The sequence below is a fragment of the Aphelocoma coerulescens genome, chromosome 7 (genome assembly GCF_041296385.1).
Source record: "Aphelocoma coerulescens isolate FSJ_1873_10779 chromosome 7, UR_Acoe_1.0, whole genome shotgun sequence".
Lineage (NCBI taxonomy): Eukaryota > Metazoa > Chordata > Aves > Passeriformes > Corvidae > Aphelocoma > Aphelocoma coerulescens.
Window position 1 is genome coordinate 8,312,044 of NC_091021.1, and position 21,275 is coordinate 8,333,318.

The 21,275-nt window shown below is 43.3% G+C and overlaps 2 protein-coding genes across 6 annotated transcripts in view; one reads left to right on the top strand and one right to left on the bottom strand.

Moving 5' to 3' along the window:
- Nucleotides 1-2,220, top strand: part of MFSD6 (major facilitator superfamily domain containing 6) — a 46,773-nt gene extending 44,553 nt beyond the window's left edge. For all 5 annotated transcript variants that reach the window (XM_069021965.1, XM_069021969.1, XM_069021970.1 and 2 more), the window contains one exon: nucleotides 11-2,220. In XM_069021965.1, the coding sequence (XP_068878066.1) occupies nucleotides 11-193 (183 nt within the window). In that variant the 3' untranslated portion in view covers nucleotides 194-2,220. The remainder of the gene's footprint in view (nucleotides 1-10) is intronic.
- NEMP2 (nuclear envelope integral membrane protein 2) lies at nucleotides 2,216-17,464 on the bottom strand. Its single transcript, XM_069021972.1, has 9 exons — nucleotides 17,321-17,464; nucleotides 14,873-14,988; nucleotides 13,133-13,361; nucleotides 12,887-12,959; nucleotides 11,810-11,903; nucleotides 11,000-11,114; nucleotides 10,173-10,398; nucleotides 7,778-7,954; nucleotides 2,216-5,771 (listed from the first exon to the last, which is right to left on the bottom strand). Exons 1-9 carry the CDS (start codon nucleotides 17,448-17,450, stop codon nucleotides 5,549-5,551), a joined length of 1,383 nt encoding a protein of 460 aa, XP_068878073.1. The 5' UTR covers nucleotides 17,451-17,464; the 3' UTR covers nucleotides 2,216-5,548.
- Nucleotides 17,465-21,275: the final 3,811 nt, after the last annotated feature.

Below are 21,275 nucleotides of genomic sequence, written 5' to 3' on the forward strand. Positions count from 1 at the left end.
CTCTGTCTAGAAAACCAATGAGAACTGCAGTGCTTCATCAGCCAGCTCAGCAAGACAACCCCAAAATCCGACAGATTCTGAGCAGTCCAGAAATTGTTCGGCACCAACACCTACAGCAACATCAGATTCTCAAGCAGATGGCAACCGTGTTGTGTCGGATCATGATGCTCAGCCTGCTGCTGCAGGGCCCTGAGATGCGCTCATCTTACCAAATCCAGTGCATGGAATTCTGCTTCTCACATGGGAAACGCTGGAGTAGGAGCTCAAAAGTAGGACTTCCTTCATCTTAACAATCATAATGTGATGCAGTGCAAGCTTTTAACTATATAAAGAATATTCATATGACTACACAGAGCAACATGAGCAGGGAGGCCAGAAGTTCGGATTCTTGAGGGAAGTGATGTGGCCAGATATGATGGTAGGAAGAATTCTCGGCTGCTTTGCTAAAGCTGAGTCCAGTGCTATGAGATTTCTTTGCAATCTGTAGAAAAAAGGGAGTTCACTCCTCATTTGTTGAGGCACAGAGTGTCTGACTTGATTGGATAATTTTTTTTCCTTAAATTTATTCCCAAATCAAAATTAAAGGACTTTTTAAGAGAGACACTGAGTTTCCCTGAATAGTCTATTAGAAAATATCAGATCCAATAATTCTAGGAATGTTATGAAACTGTCTCTGGAAAGATGTCTCAGAAATAGAGTAGCTTAAGGAAGCATATCTTAATATTACGGTGATGGATTAAGTAAACCACATACATATTCAAAGAATATGTTTTTGAAGCTAATGTTCTTTTGTTTGAGATAAAGGTTTAGTTCTGCAAAGCAAAGGTTTTGAACTGGCCTTTTAGTGCAACACAAAAGCTGGAGGAAGGCTTCTGAAGAAGTTACCCTCTGTGCTTGCAGCCCTGCAGTTGGGCGTAAGGTTGTGTGCGTTTGGGTAATTTTAGGTTTGATGTTGTATTGAGACAAGAATCTTTGATCAAGATTGCACAGCCTGAGACTGATCAGTGGTCTTTTGGGGGGTTTTATTTCATCATCTATACAAGGGTTTATTTAATGCAGTGTAATTACTATGGTTATTTATTAAGAAAACATTAAGCTTTAAGTGCCTAGGGAAGGTGGGGGGGTAGGGAGGAATCACCTAAAAATCTTAATGTTTAGGATTATAGGGGCGAAGTAGTGGATGCAGAAATCGAGTAGAGTGAGAGATTCTCAGGAGGAAGCAAATGTAACTCAATTGCAGTGTGTTTAGGAAGTTACTTTGCCCAATGTCAAGACACTGGAGGACTTTGGATTGTTTTGTTAAGCTTCTTAATACTGTCTGCAGCCAGCTCGTGCTGGTGCATAGTGAAAATTGCTGCTGGAGGGAAATCCTCGGGCTCAGGGAAGAGTCAGGGGGATTTAGTCAGGATAGTGTTTTGGCCCATTTTCTTAGATGAACAGCTGGTTCCCAGGAGATCCTGAGCACTCAGCTCCTGTGGGACTGAGGGAGCACTGCTCAGCTGCCCTCCTGGAAGTGAGATGTGTGTGAGGTGCAAAGCCTTCCGTGGGGAAGGTGCTGCTGTGGGACTGTGGTGAGCCAGAGGCAAAGCCAACCAGAGCCCAGAGTCAGGGAGAGGAAGGTGGCAGCAGCTGAGCAGGGAAGGGGGTGCACAGGTTTACCCACTTTGACATCTGTTAGCTTGACTGAAGGGGTGTCCCGTAGCTGTGCTTTAGCTGTGCTTTTAGAACAACCCATGTTCTGGCAGTGCCTGGGACCAACACCATAGACAATAAAAAGAAACATCAATGACTAGCCACTTGTTACTTTTTTTGCACTTGAACTTAAATGTACTGTACTCACATAAATCCTCATGACTTGTCTAAGTGTCCTTTAAAATCAGAAATGTATTTATTGTATGTTTGTATAACTTGGGGGAGAACTAAAGACTGAACAGGTGACAGGACAGAAGAATGCTAAAAATCATCTTGAGGCTAACCAACCATTTGTTGAGTTCATGCTGTACGGTGTTACCTCAGCTGCTACTGCATAGCACCTGGATTGTGAAGTGAAGAGCTTGTACACTGTGTTTACACTTCAGAATTGTGTATTTGAAATGCCTGCTCTTTTTGGAATTGTATAGTCATTCTATGTTGCAAAATGGACATGTACACCTGGATTTTGATATTTGTGAAACTGTAAAAACTGTGGTAAGAAATACAAAATATCCATAACATATTTAATAGTATCAACATGAACTTTTATTTCATTTGCTCATATTACAGTGTCAGCAGTGAACATAACCTGAAAAACCTGAAGTGAAAATAATTCAGTGATAATGACCTTTTACTAAAGTCACTGGAGGATGCTGAACCAAGAGCCTGGGAACTACTCTTGCACTGTGTTAAAACAGTATTTGATAATAAAATCTGACTGTAGGCACCAATTCCCTTCTGTCGCGTGCAGGGAATGTGAGGGACACAAAGCAATGTGTGCTGTAAACTGGTCGATATGGAAGAGTGCAGGGCATCACTGTAAACACTACAGAGAAAAATGTAACATCCTTTGTTAAGGGAGAAGGGCTTTTATAACAGGGCAATGGATTAATGCCTAGATTCTGTTCCCAGATTTTCTAGCTGAACAGTGGACAGTATTTAACAATTGTTTCAGTAAGGCTGTGTCATCTCCACATATCACAGGAGCACTGTGCCAGTGAACAGGGCTCCAGTGACAGCAGCTGGTTTTGGTGGCTTTTGTTTATGAAACCATTCCAGTGTTGAAACAGGCTTGGGAGGATTTTTAAGGTCACTATTAGCTACCCACTAAGGTAGCCATCATCTTTCTCATGTTGCTGCCATTCTGTCTTGCATGCATTTAGTCGTTTCGTGCTCTACTTTGGATAGCGTTTACCCATCCCTGCCAAATGATGGATCTCACAATTACATACAACATGGGTTGATTTTTATTTCTAATTTTTATTGCTTTTAAACTTTCTTCCTTGTTTGAAGTAGGTTACCTGGTATTCTTCTAAAACATATAATTACCTATACTGGGGAGGCTTTTCCATTTAACATATTGCTTAGGTAAAATACTACCTTAATGTATAATCTAGGCTATTGTATGTAAATACACATTATGTACTTATATAGTACATATATGTACTTACGTACTTCCATATTATGGAATGATAATCATCACTGCCTCACTAAAGAGAGGACATCCAGAAAAACTGTGTGTTTAAGCTCAGACAAATCTGATTCTCTTCCTTGGCCTCAAATTACTTGGATGGGAGTTCTTGGCTACCTATGAAGTACACTGAAAAAAACCTGTGTATTTTAAAACATGCAAGAAACACTAGGACTTCTCTTTGAGTATCCTTTGCCTAATCTAATGTTTTTAAGTGCTCAATTTTCACGATGGTGACACAGGCGAAGATTAAATAAATCTTAATTTGGTCTATGGTAATTGTTCAGGGAGGAATTTCCACCCTTCTCCCAAACCATCCAAGATAATGAGGCTTTCCTCCATTTTCAAAACTACTTGTTGCTACTGCCAGAGCCTCCCAAGCCAAACATGACTTCTAGAGTGTGAGTGGCAATTTAGCTGTGGATTTGGTAGCAGCAGCCTCTCTTAGGGGTGAGTCTTGCTGCTACTGGCCTTCCTATACAGAACTCTTGCTCTGTTTTTGAATGTTCCTGACTTAACAGTGAGTGCATTTTGGATCGCCTGCTTGACAGGGCTTTTCTCTGCTAAACATGCTATAGATTCTGCACAGGTACTTATCATTTTATGGCACTAAAGGGTGTTAAGTGTCTCTTCACTGTCAAATGGAAGTGTTCCTTTTAAACTGAAGCAAAGCTGAAGCAATATAAAGAAGGAAAGACCACGTAAGTAAGGCTTAGGGCTTTCAAGCACCAACTCTTGAGTCCTTTGTTACACAGAGGAGCTCTTGGATTACGGTACGGCCACACTTCTTAGCACCGTTAGAGGTAACGGGTTTTGTCCCTGGTGCAGCGATGGACAAGGGGAACCCAGGACAGCACCTGCACTGCTGCAGTCACGCTGCACCACTAGGCATGTTACAGACACCCCATTAAAGTAGATAGATCCCAGTCTCACATGTCCTTCTTGAGCCCCAGCTGCTCCCCATCGCTCACAGGTCCTGGTGAGTATGTAAGATCAGATGGTGACAGAATTAATGGTCTTTTGTTTTCTGCAGTTTGTAAGACAGTAAAGGAAAACAGCAAAGTGAGAACAAGAATATAGGGAGGGATAGTCTAAAGAACAAAAGAAGGAAGTAACATCTGCAGGTGGATGAACTGAAGTACACACTCTACTCCCTAGCCTAGGACTGCGTAATACATATGCTGACAGACATGTGACTGCCTAAATTTTTCTTCCTGGTCTATTTTTCCTCTCCCCATACCTCCTGTGAGAAGTCCCACAGACAGCTGAGAAAGGAAAGGTAAAAGCCAGGTATCCTTCCTCATTGTTTTGCCAGGAAGTACTTTCTGCATCTTACTGAGTGAGCAAACTACTGAGTACTCTGAGGCCAGTGGAGCTCTGTGTGGGTTATCTGCATTCCCAATTCCAGGGTCACAGCAGCACTCTGACCCTGCTGATAGCAGTTTCTCCAAGCAGCTGAAACAGCCTCAGCCTTTGTGGTCTTTTCTGGGCTCTTGAGAGGCCTGGAATGGACAGCAGCACCCACCTGAGGTAAGCTGACAATGAAACTGAAGGCAATAGCAAAAATGTTTGGGGATGGAAAACCTCCCCTAAACCCTCCGCATTGTCAGAGGGGGAGAAGCAGAGGGCTAGAGAAAGGTTTAGCAGATGGATCTGTACAAGTGAGAAGAAAGTACATAAATAAACAAAGACTTGGAAAGAACAAAATGCAGTATAACTACAGCAGAGATCAAGAACAGAAGAATATGGGCAGAGGGTAAAAAGTCAGGCAGCATTCTGAGGGGTAAGGGGAGCTTAAAACTAAAGGCAGAGGCAGGATGAAGCTAATGGACAGCAAGCTCAGCCAGAAGAGGAAACAAACCTCGTTCAGCTGCATTAACTCTCTATGCAAAGTCTCACGAACAATGAACACAGTTTATCAACACTCTAACAGCATTATTGGAAATGTTGACACAGAGGGTACTTAGTAAAAGGAGAGTATTAAAAATGGCTTTTCCTCCCTCTAGTGCTCAGCACAGAGGACTTGATGATGGAAAGGGCCAAAACATTCTCTGTTTTCTAGAGGTAGTATCCTTGGTAAAACAAGGCATCCTGGTGGACAGGCTGCCACCAGTACTTGCCTTGGGAATACACAATGTTTGTCTTCCCCAGTGAAAATACCAATAGCATGAGATTCCTCTTCACTTGAACAGCCCCTATGAGGGCTTCCTTCTGTTGCTCTAATCAGGTAACACTGGTGATACAGGAAACAGTTTTTTCAAAAATCCTTCTTTGTCCACGAGCAACCACAAGAAAAGGCCAAGTGTGAGTTCTCATTCTGTATCTTCCCTTTCTAGGACAAGTGTGTTTTCTGTCTTTTAAATTTTTTTTGTTATTTCTCAAAGCTCAGAGCAGCTCAGTAGCATATGGAAATGGAGTTTGTGTATGCATTTCATTTTCATTCTCCTCATCTTCATGGATGGAATTGTCTGGCTCATCTTGCTCAGACTGTGCCCCTGTCTCAAACAGCTGCTCTTCCAGGAAGGAGCTCCCAATGCCATACTGCTCATCATGCGCCTTTGTTTCTGCAGGTGAGACGTGGGGAGATCCCAAAACAAAAGCTGCAAACCTGCCAAATTTTTAAGAGGAGAAGTGATCAGCTGAGAAATTAAAAGAAGAACTACTGTAAATGCTAGGGGTATTGCTATTTAAGCAGGAATGTTGTAAGGACATCCCCACAGGCAGTGCAGATGAGGGGAAGTTCCAGTAACGGATGACAACAACCCCAAAGATCGGTTTTTCTGGCTCATCTTTTCAGTATTTTCTGTAGAAGTGACTTTTGCTCTTCTGGAGACCATCTGCAAAGTCTTGTGACTAAGCAAGAAGATCTAACTTTGTTTTCACATCTTGTCAGTACTTGTGGGGTAATCCAGAGTAAGCATTTGTACATTGGGGTAGTTGGTACTCTACATTCTATAAATAAATTAAAGCTGTAGCATATTTGAGACAAAAGCTGTAAGAATTCAGGTATGTTGATACTGCTAATGAAAGGAAAAAAAGGCAAGAATTCTGCACTCCTACATTGCTGTGCAGTCACCTTGCTGCTGGTGCTGCGTGCACACTGTGGGCAAGCTGAGTTCAAGTCTTCCAAAAGAATTCCTACCTCTGCTGAACCTGCAGCTGCAGACTGGGAATTCTGCAACTGCTCCAAGTAAATGCTGAACTGGAAGTGTGGCAGAACAAAGCATAAACTCAGCACTGTCCCTACATTGCAATTTGCCACAAATCTTACTTTCAGTGGGCAACTCCATTGAGGAGAGAGAACAGAGCTGGAGGTTTCTGGCAAGTGTGTGGGAACAGACGGCAGTTCTGACACCTGGGTAAGTGTCGACAGCATCAGAGAAATGTATGAAAAAGGAAATGCAGCTACATTCTGGAGTTCTGGTAAACTGATCAATAATTTACATTTCAGACTTAACATTTCTGTGAGATGAATGTCATCACCTCGCTGTTCTTGGAAGCTCTGTTAGTCTAAATGGGGAACAGGTTTGCCTTGGGATGAACCACCGTCTGATGCTTAATGGGAGCTGGGAGGGGTTCTCCAAATCTGATTGCTGTTGGTTCTTCTTTTTATTTCCCTATTCTCAATTAGTGAACAGTTTATAACAACTCTATTAATGAAATGATGGCTAGAAAACACTTGTGTCTCAGTTGTTTTGTACATTTGGTGGTATTTAGTTGTACAATACAACAGTAAGCTTTCACTTTTTTATCTTTCCATCATGCTAAAGCAGGCAAGCAGCTTAGCAAGTAAGACTGTTTAACAGTAAATCTATAAAACCTGGTAGAAGGCTGTCTGCATGCCAATCCAAGGAAGATTGGGCTGGGACTCCTTTAAAATCATGACACTTGGTTCTGTGGCAAGGACTAAGTCTTTGTGGCTGGCTAATATATGAAACTCTGCTTCTGGTATCTTTAAGTTTCTGTTTTGATGGGAATACACTGTTCTGATTAATTTTATATTCTGCAGGGTTTTCTGGCTTTGCTTGCTTGACCCTTCCTGACCTATATTTGTCTTAAGCTTATCTCTTAAGCTATACATGGCACAGCTCTTCTACCTGTTCCACTTGCTAGGTGCAAGCATTGATTTCTTTCTCTGTATTCTTAGTCTTAGATAGTGATACTTCAAAATAATAGGATTCCCTGACTGTGCAGGTTTGCAACTGGAGAGCTTAATATAGGTAATGTTTGAGTATGTATCTTCACCCTGCTCCAATTCTACACCATAGAAAAGGGCACTGCTCTAAAACCTGAAGGAGGGCAGTTTCACTGGTTAGAGAGCCACCAGGGTCACTGCAAGAGCTTACAGAGGCACTGGAGGAAGCCTTTAAGTTCTATGACTGTGAATAAGCTGTGAAGGGCTGCAAACTCCCAAGAGTAATTTGTGGTCAGGGAGGAACAAACAGAAGTTTAATTCCATCAGCGAGAAATACCCTTGAGAGGTGTGGCTGCGGTCCTGAGTGGGATATGCAAGATAAACACACCTGGAACAGTGCCTGAAGTGGCATTCAGGTCTGCTGTGTGCCAGTGTCTGTGCAATGTGTTTCCTATTTTAGAGGAGCCAGGTTTTCTTACCTGTGTGGAGCCTGGAGTTTGGACACAGCTATCCATGATGGGAAGTCAGGGCTCCTGCAGAATGAGCGCAGCTCCTCCAGAGCTGTGATAGTTTCACTTTCACCTTGTTCTCGATACTCCTCTTCAGTAAGGTATTTAAACACCAATTTTTTTGATTTGAAGTGATGCTTCATTTTTCTAGAATGAAATTACAATAATCAGTATTTCTAAAGTCTTCTGGCACGTAATTATTATCTATGTTAATGCTATTAACATGCATTAATCACCTCTATCTTTTCAAGAGAATAAGCTGCATTCTTACATTTGAGGACAAGGTAGGTAATGTTTGCTAGCCTGTTTACCCTAGGTCTTAACCGAAGCTGTAGAATTTCATATGATATTTAATAAGCTTCAGATAAGCTTTAGATCAGGTTCTTATTGTGTATGCATGGACTAAAATCTCACAGAATTAAAGAGATGGCTGCTTGCTCAGCCATTTCTAAGTGCAAAATGCAAAATGTGTCTGTGCAGAGACATGGGCTGAATCAAAACCCAGTCTGCATATGTTACTTCAAAGATAAGCAATGCTCTAAGCCTGTTGTGAGTTGTTCATGTTGTTTACTAGATTGCTTCTCTTAAATCTTACTCTAAGTTACAAAACTGAGTAGTCTGAGGCCAAAATGTTTACAATCTGATGGTTTTTTAGCTGCTGCGTTGCAATGTATAATATAATTAGATATAAATTAGAAAGTGTGCCATGTTCAGTTCCCTTCTGTCGACTGCTTTCAATTTAAATGTTGTGATGAGTTAAGATAAGCAAGGGCTGGATGCCCATAAAACTTTCAGCTCTGTATAAAAACACCTGCTCCAACATCAGCAGCATTCAACTTTCTTCCTTATATCCCTTTAAAGCAGAGAACTGTAGCCATTATTTAGGTCAAACAGTGAAGGGTCTTGCTGGTTCAGTGAGATCCACTGTTCTTAAAAAGAAATATCACAAGATTCTAAATTATTTTGATATATTTGCTGCTCTGAACTGTGTCCCTGGCATCATGGCCTCACACTTTGGTGCTGTGGCATACGGATTTTGAAACAGAGAAAGAAAACAGCCCTTATCATTCTCCTAAGAGAGATTTGTAGAGCTGTATTTCTTTATAGAAGCATCAGTTCATGAAAACCAAAAACTAAGAACCACATGAAGAATAAACTACAGTGTTTCAGAGTAAAGCAAGTGTGTTCTGTGAACTTGTGGCTACATACTGGAATCATACTGATTTCAGAGTGTTCTGAACCTGCTTACAACGGGTGCTGATCTTACAAGTTGCTTTTGAAACAGCTGGTGCTCCTCAGCTGTAGGCAAAAACTGGTCTACAACAAATGATAAATTCTACCTAAAATAAAAAAGCTTCAATTCTGTCCCCACTTCAGCAGGTAAAAAGAAAAGATCAAAGCAGTATGTTCTTCAAAACTAAACAATGTGTAAAAAAAAACCCAACAAAAACCCCAAATTATTTGGTTTGTATTATTTTGGTTATGCCAGTTCTAGCCTTTGCCTCTTCCTAATTCTCTGCGGTTCAGCAGAGTCCACAGCTATGGAACAGTCTGTACTAAAGACTCTGAACTTGGATGCCATCCACCACTGAAGGTAGAAAAACAGATGTAAACTGGCAGGGCTTTTTAGAATCTTCATTTGAGTGTTGTGCTTGTGCTAAAACATGCTTCAAATTCAAGGATGAGCAAACACATCGTTCCTGTATTGCTACTGAAAATACTTAGCAAGTTAAGGTCTATCTACTGCAAGCAGTTCCTTTTCTAAATCCACAATGTAAATGGGCCTCTAGGAATACAGAGGAATATCTCCATAGTTCTAATAGATTGCTTCCATGAATCACGGGGAGGTAACAACCTTGGAAAACGAAAATCAATGGAGAACACTATTTTTGTGGAAATGTGATGTTAGTCTGAACTCTCTTCAACCTCCAAGAACTGTCACTTTTCAACAGCTACTTCCTTGGTGGTGGTACACTATTTTATCCCTAAGATTCCATATGAGTTCCCTGCAGCTTCTCTCACTACACGTCAAACCAAGGCAGTATTGCTGCAGTCTAATCAATCAAACAGAAATGTTCTGGTTACCATATGCCATGCACTAGAAGGTGCTGCTACATTTGTCCTTAAGAACACAGTCCCTCCGTTATCCATAGAACAAAACTCATGCTTAAAACTGCCAAATGGAAAATAATTCCTGTGTCTCGGGTCCTGAAACCTTTCCTACTGCAGTTTTACGTTTGGCAAAATTATGAACTAGTACCAGAAATTCCTAAATCGTGACTGAAGAGCAGAGGCTTTTTTCATTATCAGTTTCCAGTATTTCCTGGTGCCCCCAGGGCCTGGACATTCACAAATAGACACAGACCTGGCGATGTGACAGGCAGCTCCCAGGGGGTAACACAGGCCTTTGGAGCAGAGGCTGACTGCTATGACTGCATATGCAACCTGAGGGATGGTGACACCACAGTAGATCAGGACAAAGGCTGTTAACTGGAGCGTCCATGTGAACAAGGTTATGCTGAGCTCCGTGGTCAGTGGCCCATGCTGATAGGAAATGGCAAAGCTGGTAATCCCAACAGCCAGAAAATACCCTGTAGATACAGAAAAGGACATGGAGAAAAAGAAGCAAACTACACCTATAAACTACTTTGTTGTAGTTAAACTACTAACTGTTGTCTTACAGTTAACTGCATGATGTTTTGTACTTCCAAAGTGTGCAAAGAGTTCACAAGGTTATCTCTGAACAGCTTTTAGCCAATGCTGTGGGCTGCACGTGAGTTCTCCTCATGTGACCGTGTCGAGGCAGGTGCCAGATCAATAGGTTTGTCAGCCCCTGCAGCCATATCCCATTAGCCATGTGTGCATCCATTTCCCACATCCAGCCAAGTGCAAGCCAGAGGAGCTGCCCTTTTGCTCTTACAGGGAAAGTATGTAACAGCAAATCAATGAACTAATAATGCAGGCAAAATCTGCTCTTAGAACTAGTCCTCTGCATCAAACTATTTAATGATACAATGTGAGTAACGCTCATTTCAGTGGATTAGGAACCTTTAGAATGTTTCAACATCTACGGCTTAGGAGAAAATAGAACTCCATAAATGAGTCACTTGATTGTCTTTTTTATGGGCAGGTATTCATCTGACCACTAAATTAAACCAAAATCTGCAGCACATTTCTTGGTAATTTTCTTACCCAACAGGTAGTTTCTGTGTTCAGACCACAACCACTGCATATTCTCTTTGAAGCAATAAATAAAATAGAGAGAGGCCATCCAGGAGCCACTCATTAAGATCCAGAAGGTACTGTGCTAGAAATTTTAAAAAAAAAGGGAAAGAAAAAAAAACTTCATCAAAAAAATTCAAGTCAGAATCAGGACCATTGTTTCCAAAGGAACTCACAGGCAAAAACAGATGTGAAATTCTTTAGAGCTACAGGGTTTATGATCTCCATTGAGACTTCCACTGCACAGTCCTCTGCACGCTACAACAAAACAGTGTCAATTCCAAGCAGAGCAACTGCATCTATATTTGTGTATCATGTCCCAGTGTTACAGTGTAACCCTGCTGCACTGTGTTCCCAATTAACATACCTCAGCAATATTATGGGAATGCACAGGCTTCATAAAAGTAAAGGAAAAATTCACATCTGCCTTAAAATGAATTGTCTTTGGTGAGTGGAAGAGAATCTGTCTCAGTAGCCACTCTATTTTTATTTAGATTGATTCACAGATTCAAAGGTAAGCTTAGCTCCAGTTCAATAAAAATAATTTATGTTTCAGAATGAACTCTTCTTGTACATCACCAATCTCCTGTTCAGTTTAAACTCAGGAGGAAGCTAAATAGAACTTGGCTCTGACCTAACTACATTTACTTGATGCAAGCAATCCTGCAGTCATTTCACTGCAGTTACCTGGCCACAAAACCAGAAGAGATTCTGGCTCTGTACCTTCACTTCTGGTATTATGATGATGACTATTATTTTGTTTTATAAATGTAGATTTACCCTTGGAATAAACCTTTTAAGTGTCAACAGGACAAAGACTAGCAGAGCAAGAGCACCCAGTATTATTCCAGAAAGGTAAAAGAACTTGGCACTCCTGTAAAGAGAACAAGAGAGAATATGGTGAGAAGTACAATTTGTAATCGGTTAAGATGCCAACATTTGTAAAAACAGCAGTGATCTTCAATAAGAACTTAACTCTGCTGTAAGTTAGAGTTGTAGTTATGTGGTTAACAGGCCCAGTTCAGGTATTAAATCTGTGTAAGGAAAAATTCCCAATAGACACTTAAGGTCACTGGAGTTGTTACAGGTTAGGAGACTGTGCTGCAGTTTTTTAAAACTCATGCTACTTCTGACTGCATTGACCTTCTAGTCTCTAGTACACAGAAGAAACTGAAATAACCAACATGGTTCTGTACTGCAAGAGAAGTTTTATTTTAATTTAAAATGCAGAAAACCCTCCGCAAACCCACAAGGTTTTTTGCCTAAGCATATGCATTTATAAATTCCAACTTACTAATTCACAGTTAATGCTATAAAACCTATGACTGCTCTGCTTGTTTTAGAGGTGCCTCCTGACAATTATTTTGTGACTCACTTTGCTTTGAAGTTGTGGGCCACTTATTTTTCTATAACAACTGAGTATCCTCCCTTACATGCTATGTAAAACGTGCATCAGAAGAAAGGCTGGCACAAAGGTGGTGGCAGAAAAGGCCCCAGATGACTTCATCCTAAATATTTTCCCCCACTGATAATCAGCATTATTTAGCATTCAGCTTCCCTCAGTGGTGAACAAAAGTGAGAAAAGACTTTTCTGATCCACACACTTGCTCACTGAGGATTGTCTTGGTGTCCCCCAGTGCAGGAAGGATACAAAAACCCTAACACAGCTAATTGATAAACAGAGTTAGGCACTCCAAGGTATGTCACAATCTGTCCAAACACAAGTGGTATGAGGAAGTTTTACATATATATTCAGTTTCTTATTTCACTTTCCCAAAGAACTGCCTCTTTAGCTTAGCAAACAGACCAAAGATGCACAGGCTTTGGGAAAGAAGCTCTAAAGTAGCTAGTACTCACCTGCTCAGGCTGTTTGCAAAATGGAACAGAAAAATTCCAGCTACAAACAAAAACAAGAGCTTTCCATCTAGCACTAAAAAAGGGGGAAAGAAATAGAAATTTACTTTAGACTAAATCAATCTGAAATGCTGATCATATAAAATATCAACAGAAAAGTCCCAAGCTTCTTACAGAAGAGATGGTACATTCAGTAGCACTGGCAATACCAAGCTATCTGTAATCTAAACTCAAAGATTTGGTACTTACTTTCTCTTTTCACCCTCACAGTGTACGGTTCAATTTTGAAGGGTTGTATTTTGAAACAAACATCCTCTCCATATTGTTTTATGCTCAGAAAAGTTTCCGTACATGTCTCTGCCTTCCAGAGGATTTGAACAGCACAAGCAGCAAACTCAAAAACAGTTTCTGAATTCCGACAGTTGTTTTTTTCTGAAATAGGCTCAAACCGGAACTTTTCTCTGCTGTTAACTTTTATCTAGAAACAAAGAACAGAATACACAGAATCACTGCAGGTTTTTGTTTTCGTGAACTATATTGAATATAAGCCATGCATGTGGTAATGACAATCAATCTCAATTGTTTAGTCTTGGTTATTTATATTATGCAAAGATTACTTGTTTACAATTAATCACCTTACGAGGTAATTCAGAGAACTCATCGGCAGCAAAATTCAGTGGAAGGAACTCCATCCATCCAAAAGCACAGTGGGTTTGGTTTTACTGTGACACTTGCCCACGAATTTTTAATGAAACCAGTAATATCTGACTGACCACATTTTCTTTTGTGAATGTTCATACCCCTCCTCCTTCCCCTCCCGAACCATAACAAATTGAACTTGCTTTTCTTTATCATGTAATCTTCATGTTGGGGACACAAGAGGGATAAGGCAAATGAAAGATAGTATAACCAGAAATTTAAAAAGAAGCACATTCCTGTTGGGTATTTGGGGTTTTTTTGCTGGTTCCCAGTGCCCTCCCCCACCAAAATGGTAGAAGATCTTGTCCATCTTCTAAGTTGGGATGATTTTCCTGAAGGCTCTGATAAATTGTGAGCTCTTCATCGGGGCCCACTAGACAAAAAAGACCCATCTGCAAAAAAGTGATGCAAGGGGTAATAAACCACGTTTGTACTGGGAGAGGAGACAATGTGTCAGCAAGCAATTTGTTGTGGAAAAAATCTGAACTTCCTGCTTTTAAACATTGACTCCAGGAAAGTCTGTGTGACTGATGGAGGGTTTTACCACCTGAAGCCTGCTACCATTCATAAAATCATCTGCAACATGTTCCTGAGGAAAATAGTCCTAGGAACAGACAAAGAGATGTTCCTCTTTCTTTTATCTGAGAGAAAAGTCCTCCAACAGAGTCAATGGAACTGTGCCCTTCCTTTGTCTGGAGAAATACTTCCCAGGAAAGAAAAGGAACTATGGAGATGGTTAGCTCATTCCTTTAGCTGTTACTGCTTCCACTCTTGAAGAGATTTTTACTCGCTTCAAACTAAACTCTAAATGTGTTTCTTGTAAGATGACCCTCTTAGTCAGGAAAACAAACACACTGCTGCTGCTGTTTGTTCATTAGTCACAATCTAACGAGCCTTTGGTTCCTACACTTCGGTATGCTATGGTGAAAGAGCCTCAGAACTGCATTTAGTCCTCAAATTTAGAAGTTTCACAAGGGCATTTGGTGACAAGCAAATCTGCAGAGATTAACACTGGTTCATCAGTAGAAAAGGTGTGCAAGAAAATAACACACAATCCTAAATTAATGTTTTTGTGGCACCATCATGCTCTAAGCCTGGCTGACATCCTTACAGTAGAGCCCAAACCTCACTGCATGCCACCTGGAGGCTCATAATGCTGCATTTTTATCATGGTCCCAACTATACACCATTTGAACTATTAATTACATGGAAATGCTGCCCTGATCTTGCTAACTGGCCATGTGGTTTGCTGGGAAAAGCTCACATGGAGCACACTGAACGGCCTCTTACCTGGAGAGATGACCAAAGGTACTGCAAGTGAATGGTTCTGTTTTGCACATAGCAGTAACAGTTTTCATCCTGCTTCTGGATGACATCCATTTCCTGCAATAAGCTGCAGTTTTTACCTGGGGGGGGGGGGGGGCAAAAAAGTTAATTTTAAGCATGAGTCAAATACAAATGTCTGATTTCAGTCCATTTCATTGTTGCAAATGCTGAAATATGTTCAATATGATTTAGATGAAAATTCAAATTGGACTTCTAATCAAGTCATTTAGGCTCCAAAGTACACTGCAACACCTTTGGAAAAAAAATAACTAGGGTGGTATTTTTAAAAAATGTAATCCAGGAAAGCTTGGCTTCAGCATGAGTGTTTTGATGGCACTGGAACAGGGCCTCTGGGCCAAATTCACTGCCAGCATGAGCGGGTGTAACTCCACCAGAGCTCCCTGCACCAGTGGTGAATGCAACTGTGGGAGTCTGAGCAGGTAAACAGACTTACATATTAACATAGTCATTTAGCACATGACACAGCTGCTGATCACAGAAGTCATACTCCTCTCCCTTGGAAATTTTTCTAATGTTAAATAACACAACTCTTCTTTTTAGAACATTTTTTCTGCTGTCACAGTCCAGCCACGGCATGTTATAGGGGAACTGCACTGACAGCTCACCACAAATCATTGAATTAGGGATGTGAATTGTTCTAACCCTCCTGAAATGTTAGTGAGCACCTAGGATCTTTAGAATTAAGATTGCACTTTTGAGCAGAAATGGACCTAAAAGACTAATGGAGCAAAGTTTGAATAACATACATTCTGATCTCTATACATGCGTAAAATATACCCTACAGTGCATTACCACAGTCTTTCAAGAACATGATTAAAGAGAAGAATAAAGGAAATAATTACACATCTGAACAGAGGGACTCATCTGGCTTACTGAATAGAAAATGTAGGTCTCAGCCAAGCTCAGTAATAACTGCTAATACACTGTCATGCACTCAGAGCAGCAAAATGGGTATGTGCAGTCTCAATCCAGACAAGGAGATGCTGTTTGCAGGTAAAAACCTGCTGTGCCTCTATAAGGAAGCTGAAATTAAGTTAAATTATATTTTAACCAATTTAGTTAAGCCAATGAAATATACTGTGTGGACGTTCTTACTTAGGTTTATTATAGCATTACAGAATTATTGTCCACACGTGATCCTACTAAATTGGTTTAACCTTAAAATTTGGGCATTTTTCTTGTGGAAAAAATAACCATCTGATTAATTTTCATCCACGGCAAATCGAGTGGGAGGGAGCACAACCCCTCAGCCAAGTGCTGCCTGTACCTTTAGACAGGCACTTTCACAAAAGTCATCGGATGATGCTGCAAAAGGATTATTTGTCACTGAAGTGCTGCCGACTGACGCAGCAAGGAGGTGAGGCTGGGCACTGCCCAGGCCTAAAACCAAGATAATCCAGTAACAGGAAATGACAATACCCTGCTAGCAGGGCCAAAACACAGCCCGGAGTGTCCACACCTTCCCTGAAGGGCATCTTAGGATCTCCTGCCACTACGGATAAACTATCCATCCATGTCAAAGGCAATGTCATCCACATGCAAGGCTAGCAAATGTTTTCTTACTACCCATAGTTTTAAGGCATTTTTCTTGGGGAAAATAATCTGCTTGAAATGTTGCATCGCTCCATAGAGTAAAACAACGATGTTACAAAAGGAAAGACGCTTCTGAACTGGTAACTCTGAGGTAGTGGGCAGGTTTAGCTACTGGGAGGACACACAGGTAGAGTACCTCGCAAATTCTGAGACTGCAAGCAAAGAAACTTGAAATTATAAGGCATCAGCATCTGCTGCAGAATCCGGAGGATGCCCAAGACTCGAGAACGTCAATGCAAGGAAGCAGCCGGTTCTCGAGTTCTATAGTGCTATTACAACTGAACACAGCCTTTAGGGGTTTTCCTGCCCTCAAATATGTTAATAAAAGATCTGTTCTGCACCCGACTCCCCTGACCCGAGCTCCTGAGGAAGCCAGTGGGAGTCGCACACGCAGAGGCAGCTCCCGGCCCCGCCGCTGAAGCGGGAGGGACGCGCCCGCCCTCTGTCCGCCGCGGGTCCTTTGTCCGTGCGGGCTCTCCCGGGCCGGCTCCCCGCGCCCCTGCCCCACCGGGGACGGCACGGGGCCGGCTTGTGGGAACCGAGCTGCGGCGGGACAACAGCGGGACACGGCAGAGCGCCTCAGGCCGCCGCCGCCCTGGCTCCGCTGCAGCTGCCGGCGGGGCGAGGCGGCGGCTCCGGCCCGTCCGCCGGGCAGCGCCATGTTGGCGGCAGCGGGATCCGCGGGGCCCAGGGACAGCGGGAGCGGAGCGTGTCCCCCGCTCCCGAGGGGATGGGGCTGAGGAACCCCGGCCTGTGAGCACCCGCCCTGCCCCGGGGGCGGGAGGGGACGGGCAGTACCTGCTGGCGGTGCCTCCCCGCTGCCCGCGGCCGCCCCGGGCAGCGCCAGCCGGACGAGCAGCAGGAGCAGACCCGGCCCCGGGCGGGCCCACGGGCGCTGCCAGCGGCGGGGCGGCCACGCCGGACCCATGCGGCCGCCGCCGGCTGCAGCCTCGGCCCTGGCGGCCGGCGAAGGGCGGGGCAGGGGCGGTGCGGCCCCGCGGGCCCCGCTTCCCGCTCCCCCCGCAGGGCCGCGACCCGCCTGGGGCTGGGGCTCCACCCGCGGCACCCAAGGCTTGTGCGGGAGCAGGCGGGAGCAGCCCGTGCGGGGGCTGAGGGGCCCGTCTGGAGTGTGACACCCCGCCCTCGGCTTCTATTACGCCTTCCCTGGGGTTGAGAGGGTGCGCTTAGAAAGAAGGAGGGAAACAAACCATCGATCGTAACAGCTCAGGCAGAGCGTGTCCCTGGATTGTGATCCCGGCAGAGCGAGAGCACTGGCTGCCCAGTAAAGGTGTAAAGTGGTTCCAAACCAAACGTGGACAGCTCTTGACACTTGCAGACCTCAACCGAGGCAGTCACCCAGCTGAACGGGAGGCAGAGGATGTTGTCCTCCTTACACACCCAGCTCCCAGCCCGAGGGAAAGGCCGAGTCAGGTCACCAGGGTGCCGGCAACCAGCGGTGGCTGAGCCAGACATCGAACCACACATTAATCAGACCCTCTGTCCACACAGAGGACTTGCCTGAGCGAAGTGTTGTTAGATGCTGTGACGGAGGTGAACATCCACAGCTTTTCTGTATTTCCTGGGCAGCCACAAGGAGAGCCTGGAGCAGGCCCAGTTCCCCTGTTGTCAACCCTATGGAGACGTGAGCGAGGTCCAACTCAGCTCAGTCCCCGCTTGCTCACTGCAGTCGTTTTAGATCACTTGTGAGTCACAGTCAGCAGTCAGGGGTGGAAAGGGCTGGAGCTTTTTTCCCTATTCTATGAAAATCAATAAACACAATTTTGCCAAGGCATTCTGCCATCGCTGTTGTCTATTTTTATACTGAGCCCTACATTTGGCTTTTCCAACCTACTTGCTTTGCTTCAATGCGTTCCCTTCCTTGTTCTTAAAACAATGCCACTTCTCTGCGTGAAGGTTGCTCTTAGTTTTATTTTTTGATTGTTTAGGGCTGTATCCAACTTCTGGGGGTGCCAGGATGGGCTCTTTTAACACCTGAAGGGTGCTGCCCACTGCCTCGCACCTTGTCGCGGCGCTTACATCTGCAGGGAGTGGGTGGTGCAGGGCTGTGGCTCTCCTCGCCTCACCTCCTACGCCCGCTTGGTGCTGGCTGGGCTCACATCTAACTGTGGATTTTTCCTTGCAAATACTGAGGAAGTGAAGGATAAGGGCAAAAATAGTTGGGATTTGATAGCGTGTGCAACATCTGACAAACTTGAGTCCCTAAAGGAAGCAGCAATTGATTTATATATTTGTCTTTATGTAACTCGGGTGTTGTCTCTATGTAACTTTGCAGGCATTTCCTCTAGAAAATTTAATGAAGAAAGAAATACTGAGGTTTGTTCCCCGGTTCCCTCATAAACCTTTAGAAATATGTTACTTCTCAGCTGTGTGTCTACACAACAAGGGACCATCACAGCCAAGTTATTAGAGGAATCCCTCTCACATTTTCAATTTGCAATATTTTTTCGGTTCTGTTAACCTTCTTGACAGTATTTTTTCTGGGAAGGGAGACACTCTGCATTCAGGTCTCACTTGTATTTTCATTTTTAGAGCTCTTAGCACTTCACCGCTAATTAACTTTCAATAACTGTCGTAGGGTTACAGTTAGTCAGCATGAATCAGACAGAAAATGCAGCTTTAGGGGACCACACTCTGTCAAAAACTATTAGAAACCTTTGCTTGATTTCCAAGGAGAATATACTCGCTCAAGCAGGGTATCACAGCTATTAGGCAGTGTTCTACTGCAGTGAGAAATCCTCAGTAAAAGAGACTCGGTGGTTTTGGTAACAGCCCTCCTTTCAGGGTGGCTCTGAGTAATTGTGCAGCCTTCTCCTTGCTTCCTGTTTGTCTGATTTCCTAAATGGTGGTGGTGCTTAGGCCAAAGCTGGGGTTCTGAGCTTAAAGGCAATGTTTTTACCTGTTTGCTCACAAATATAATTGAAAATAGGGAGAGAAAGGGTAGGCCACTTATAGGTGCAGGTCAGCTCATGGAAGCTCTGCCCTTCCCAGGCCTTCTCTGCTGTGGAAAATTGAGTGAGAACAGCTTTTGGCTGGGAGCACTCAAGGGAAGACTTGGCTGTGGCAGGCAGCAGTGCTGGTGCTACCAGCAATGGGTGACATTCCTGGGATGCAGCATGCAGAGCTCTCAAGCTCCATGTGTGACAAATTGCCACGTTAGTAATGGGGAAGGAGGCAGGGGAGCAGTGCAGAGCCATGTCCACAGCATGTGTTTTCATCCCAGGCTTTTGGAGCCCTGGGTTATGCCACCCCATACGCTCTTACCTCTGAAACACTCAACATCATCCACAATGTCCCCATCTGGCTATTTAAAAGCTGGCTGCACTGTTAGATGGGATACCAAATCCTGTCGGTACTGCTTGAATCCATGTTTTTCCACAAAGGGCCCAGGGGCTCACTGCTGGTGGTTTATTTGGCCTGTGCAGCAGGAATAGGCAGCAGGTGTGTAAGGCACTGATGGGGAGGGAGTTCTTCTGTGCCCCCCAAAGCCCTGCCTGCCTTGGGCTCTCGTGCTGTTGGAGGCAGCTCCTCTCCCCTGCAGCACCTGCGAAGTCAGGCTGAGGAGAAGGCACTCGAGTCCCATTCCCACCCCACAAAGTGATGCTCATTGCCCACTTGCAGCCTGCTCCTTACTTTCTAGCTGGAGCTAATAGAAGCTTTCAATTTTCAGGTGTGCTGCTAAAATCTCAACACATGCTCTGGATGACTAAGGATGCTTCCTCTGGTTTATTTAATTTTTCTTTTTTCCCCTTTGCCCTCCCTTCCCCCTCCTTACGTCAGCAGTGGGTATAATTTGTTTGCAGAGTTCCAGGGTGTTTTATCTTTCTTTGGCTGGCCCCAAGTGCATGGGGGTTTGTTGAAGCAACAGCATTCTTGATTTCTTAGAGCTGGTATGTGGGTGTTGGATTGTGTCATTCGTAGGAGGCGAACGTCAAAGGAAGTGGGATCAACTGCTGGAGGTTTGTAAGCCAGGTACTTAATATTTGGTTTCCTGGAAAAGCGAGGAAAAATAGCAAAAGAGGCAGCCTTTGTGTCTTTAGCTTTCCCATGTAATCAGAATAACGCAATAGCTATGGATGTTCAAGCACAGTTTGGGTTGGTTTTGCTTTTGTTGGGTCGGTTTGGTTTTTTCCCCTTGGTTTATTCAGGATGGAGAACGACTGTATTTTCCTTTAAGTAGTTTCACATATTTTGGTGTATTCTGTTGAATGTTTGTTCCAGTAATACAAATAATTTGTGTTCTGTAAGTGCCCTCACAAATGATGCGATTTATTATCAGGTACATTATGTTGTCTTTTTATTTTATATAAAATGGTGTATTTGAGTTAAAATTAGACAGAAGAGCCATTTGAGACTATTTTGTTCATCTCCAACTGTTTTTTTTTTCAAAAGTGCATTAGTCTGATGTATTTCATGGGCAAAATACTGAGTTATTTTGGGGGGAGACAAATTATCTACCAAAGAAAAGTATAGCTTCTTATTTTTACAGTAGTTTTATGGTAATCGCTGTTTTATTTGACAAGTACAGATACCGAGCTAGATAGAAAAATTCCAGCAGATTACTTTCTCCTAAACTGCTCTAGGGAGCAGGTATCTTTTGCAGTCCTTGTTCAGGCTAAGCTCAAAAATTAAATAGGACAGAGGTACCCTTTAAAAAAATTATTTATCCATCTTATGGATTAGGCAAAAGGACTGTAGCAGCTTTCTTGGCATTTCCCCCATGCTTATTTCTCCA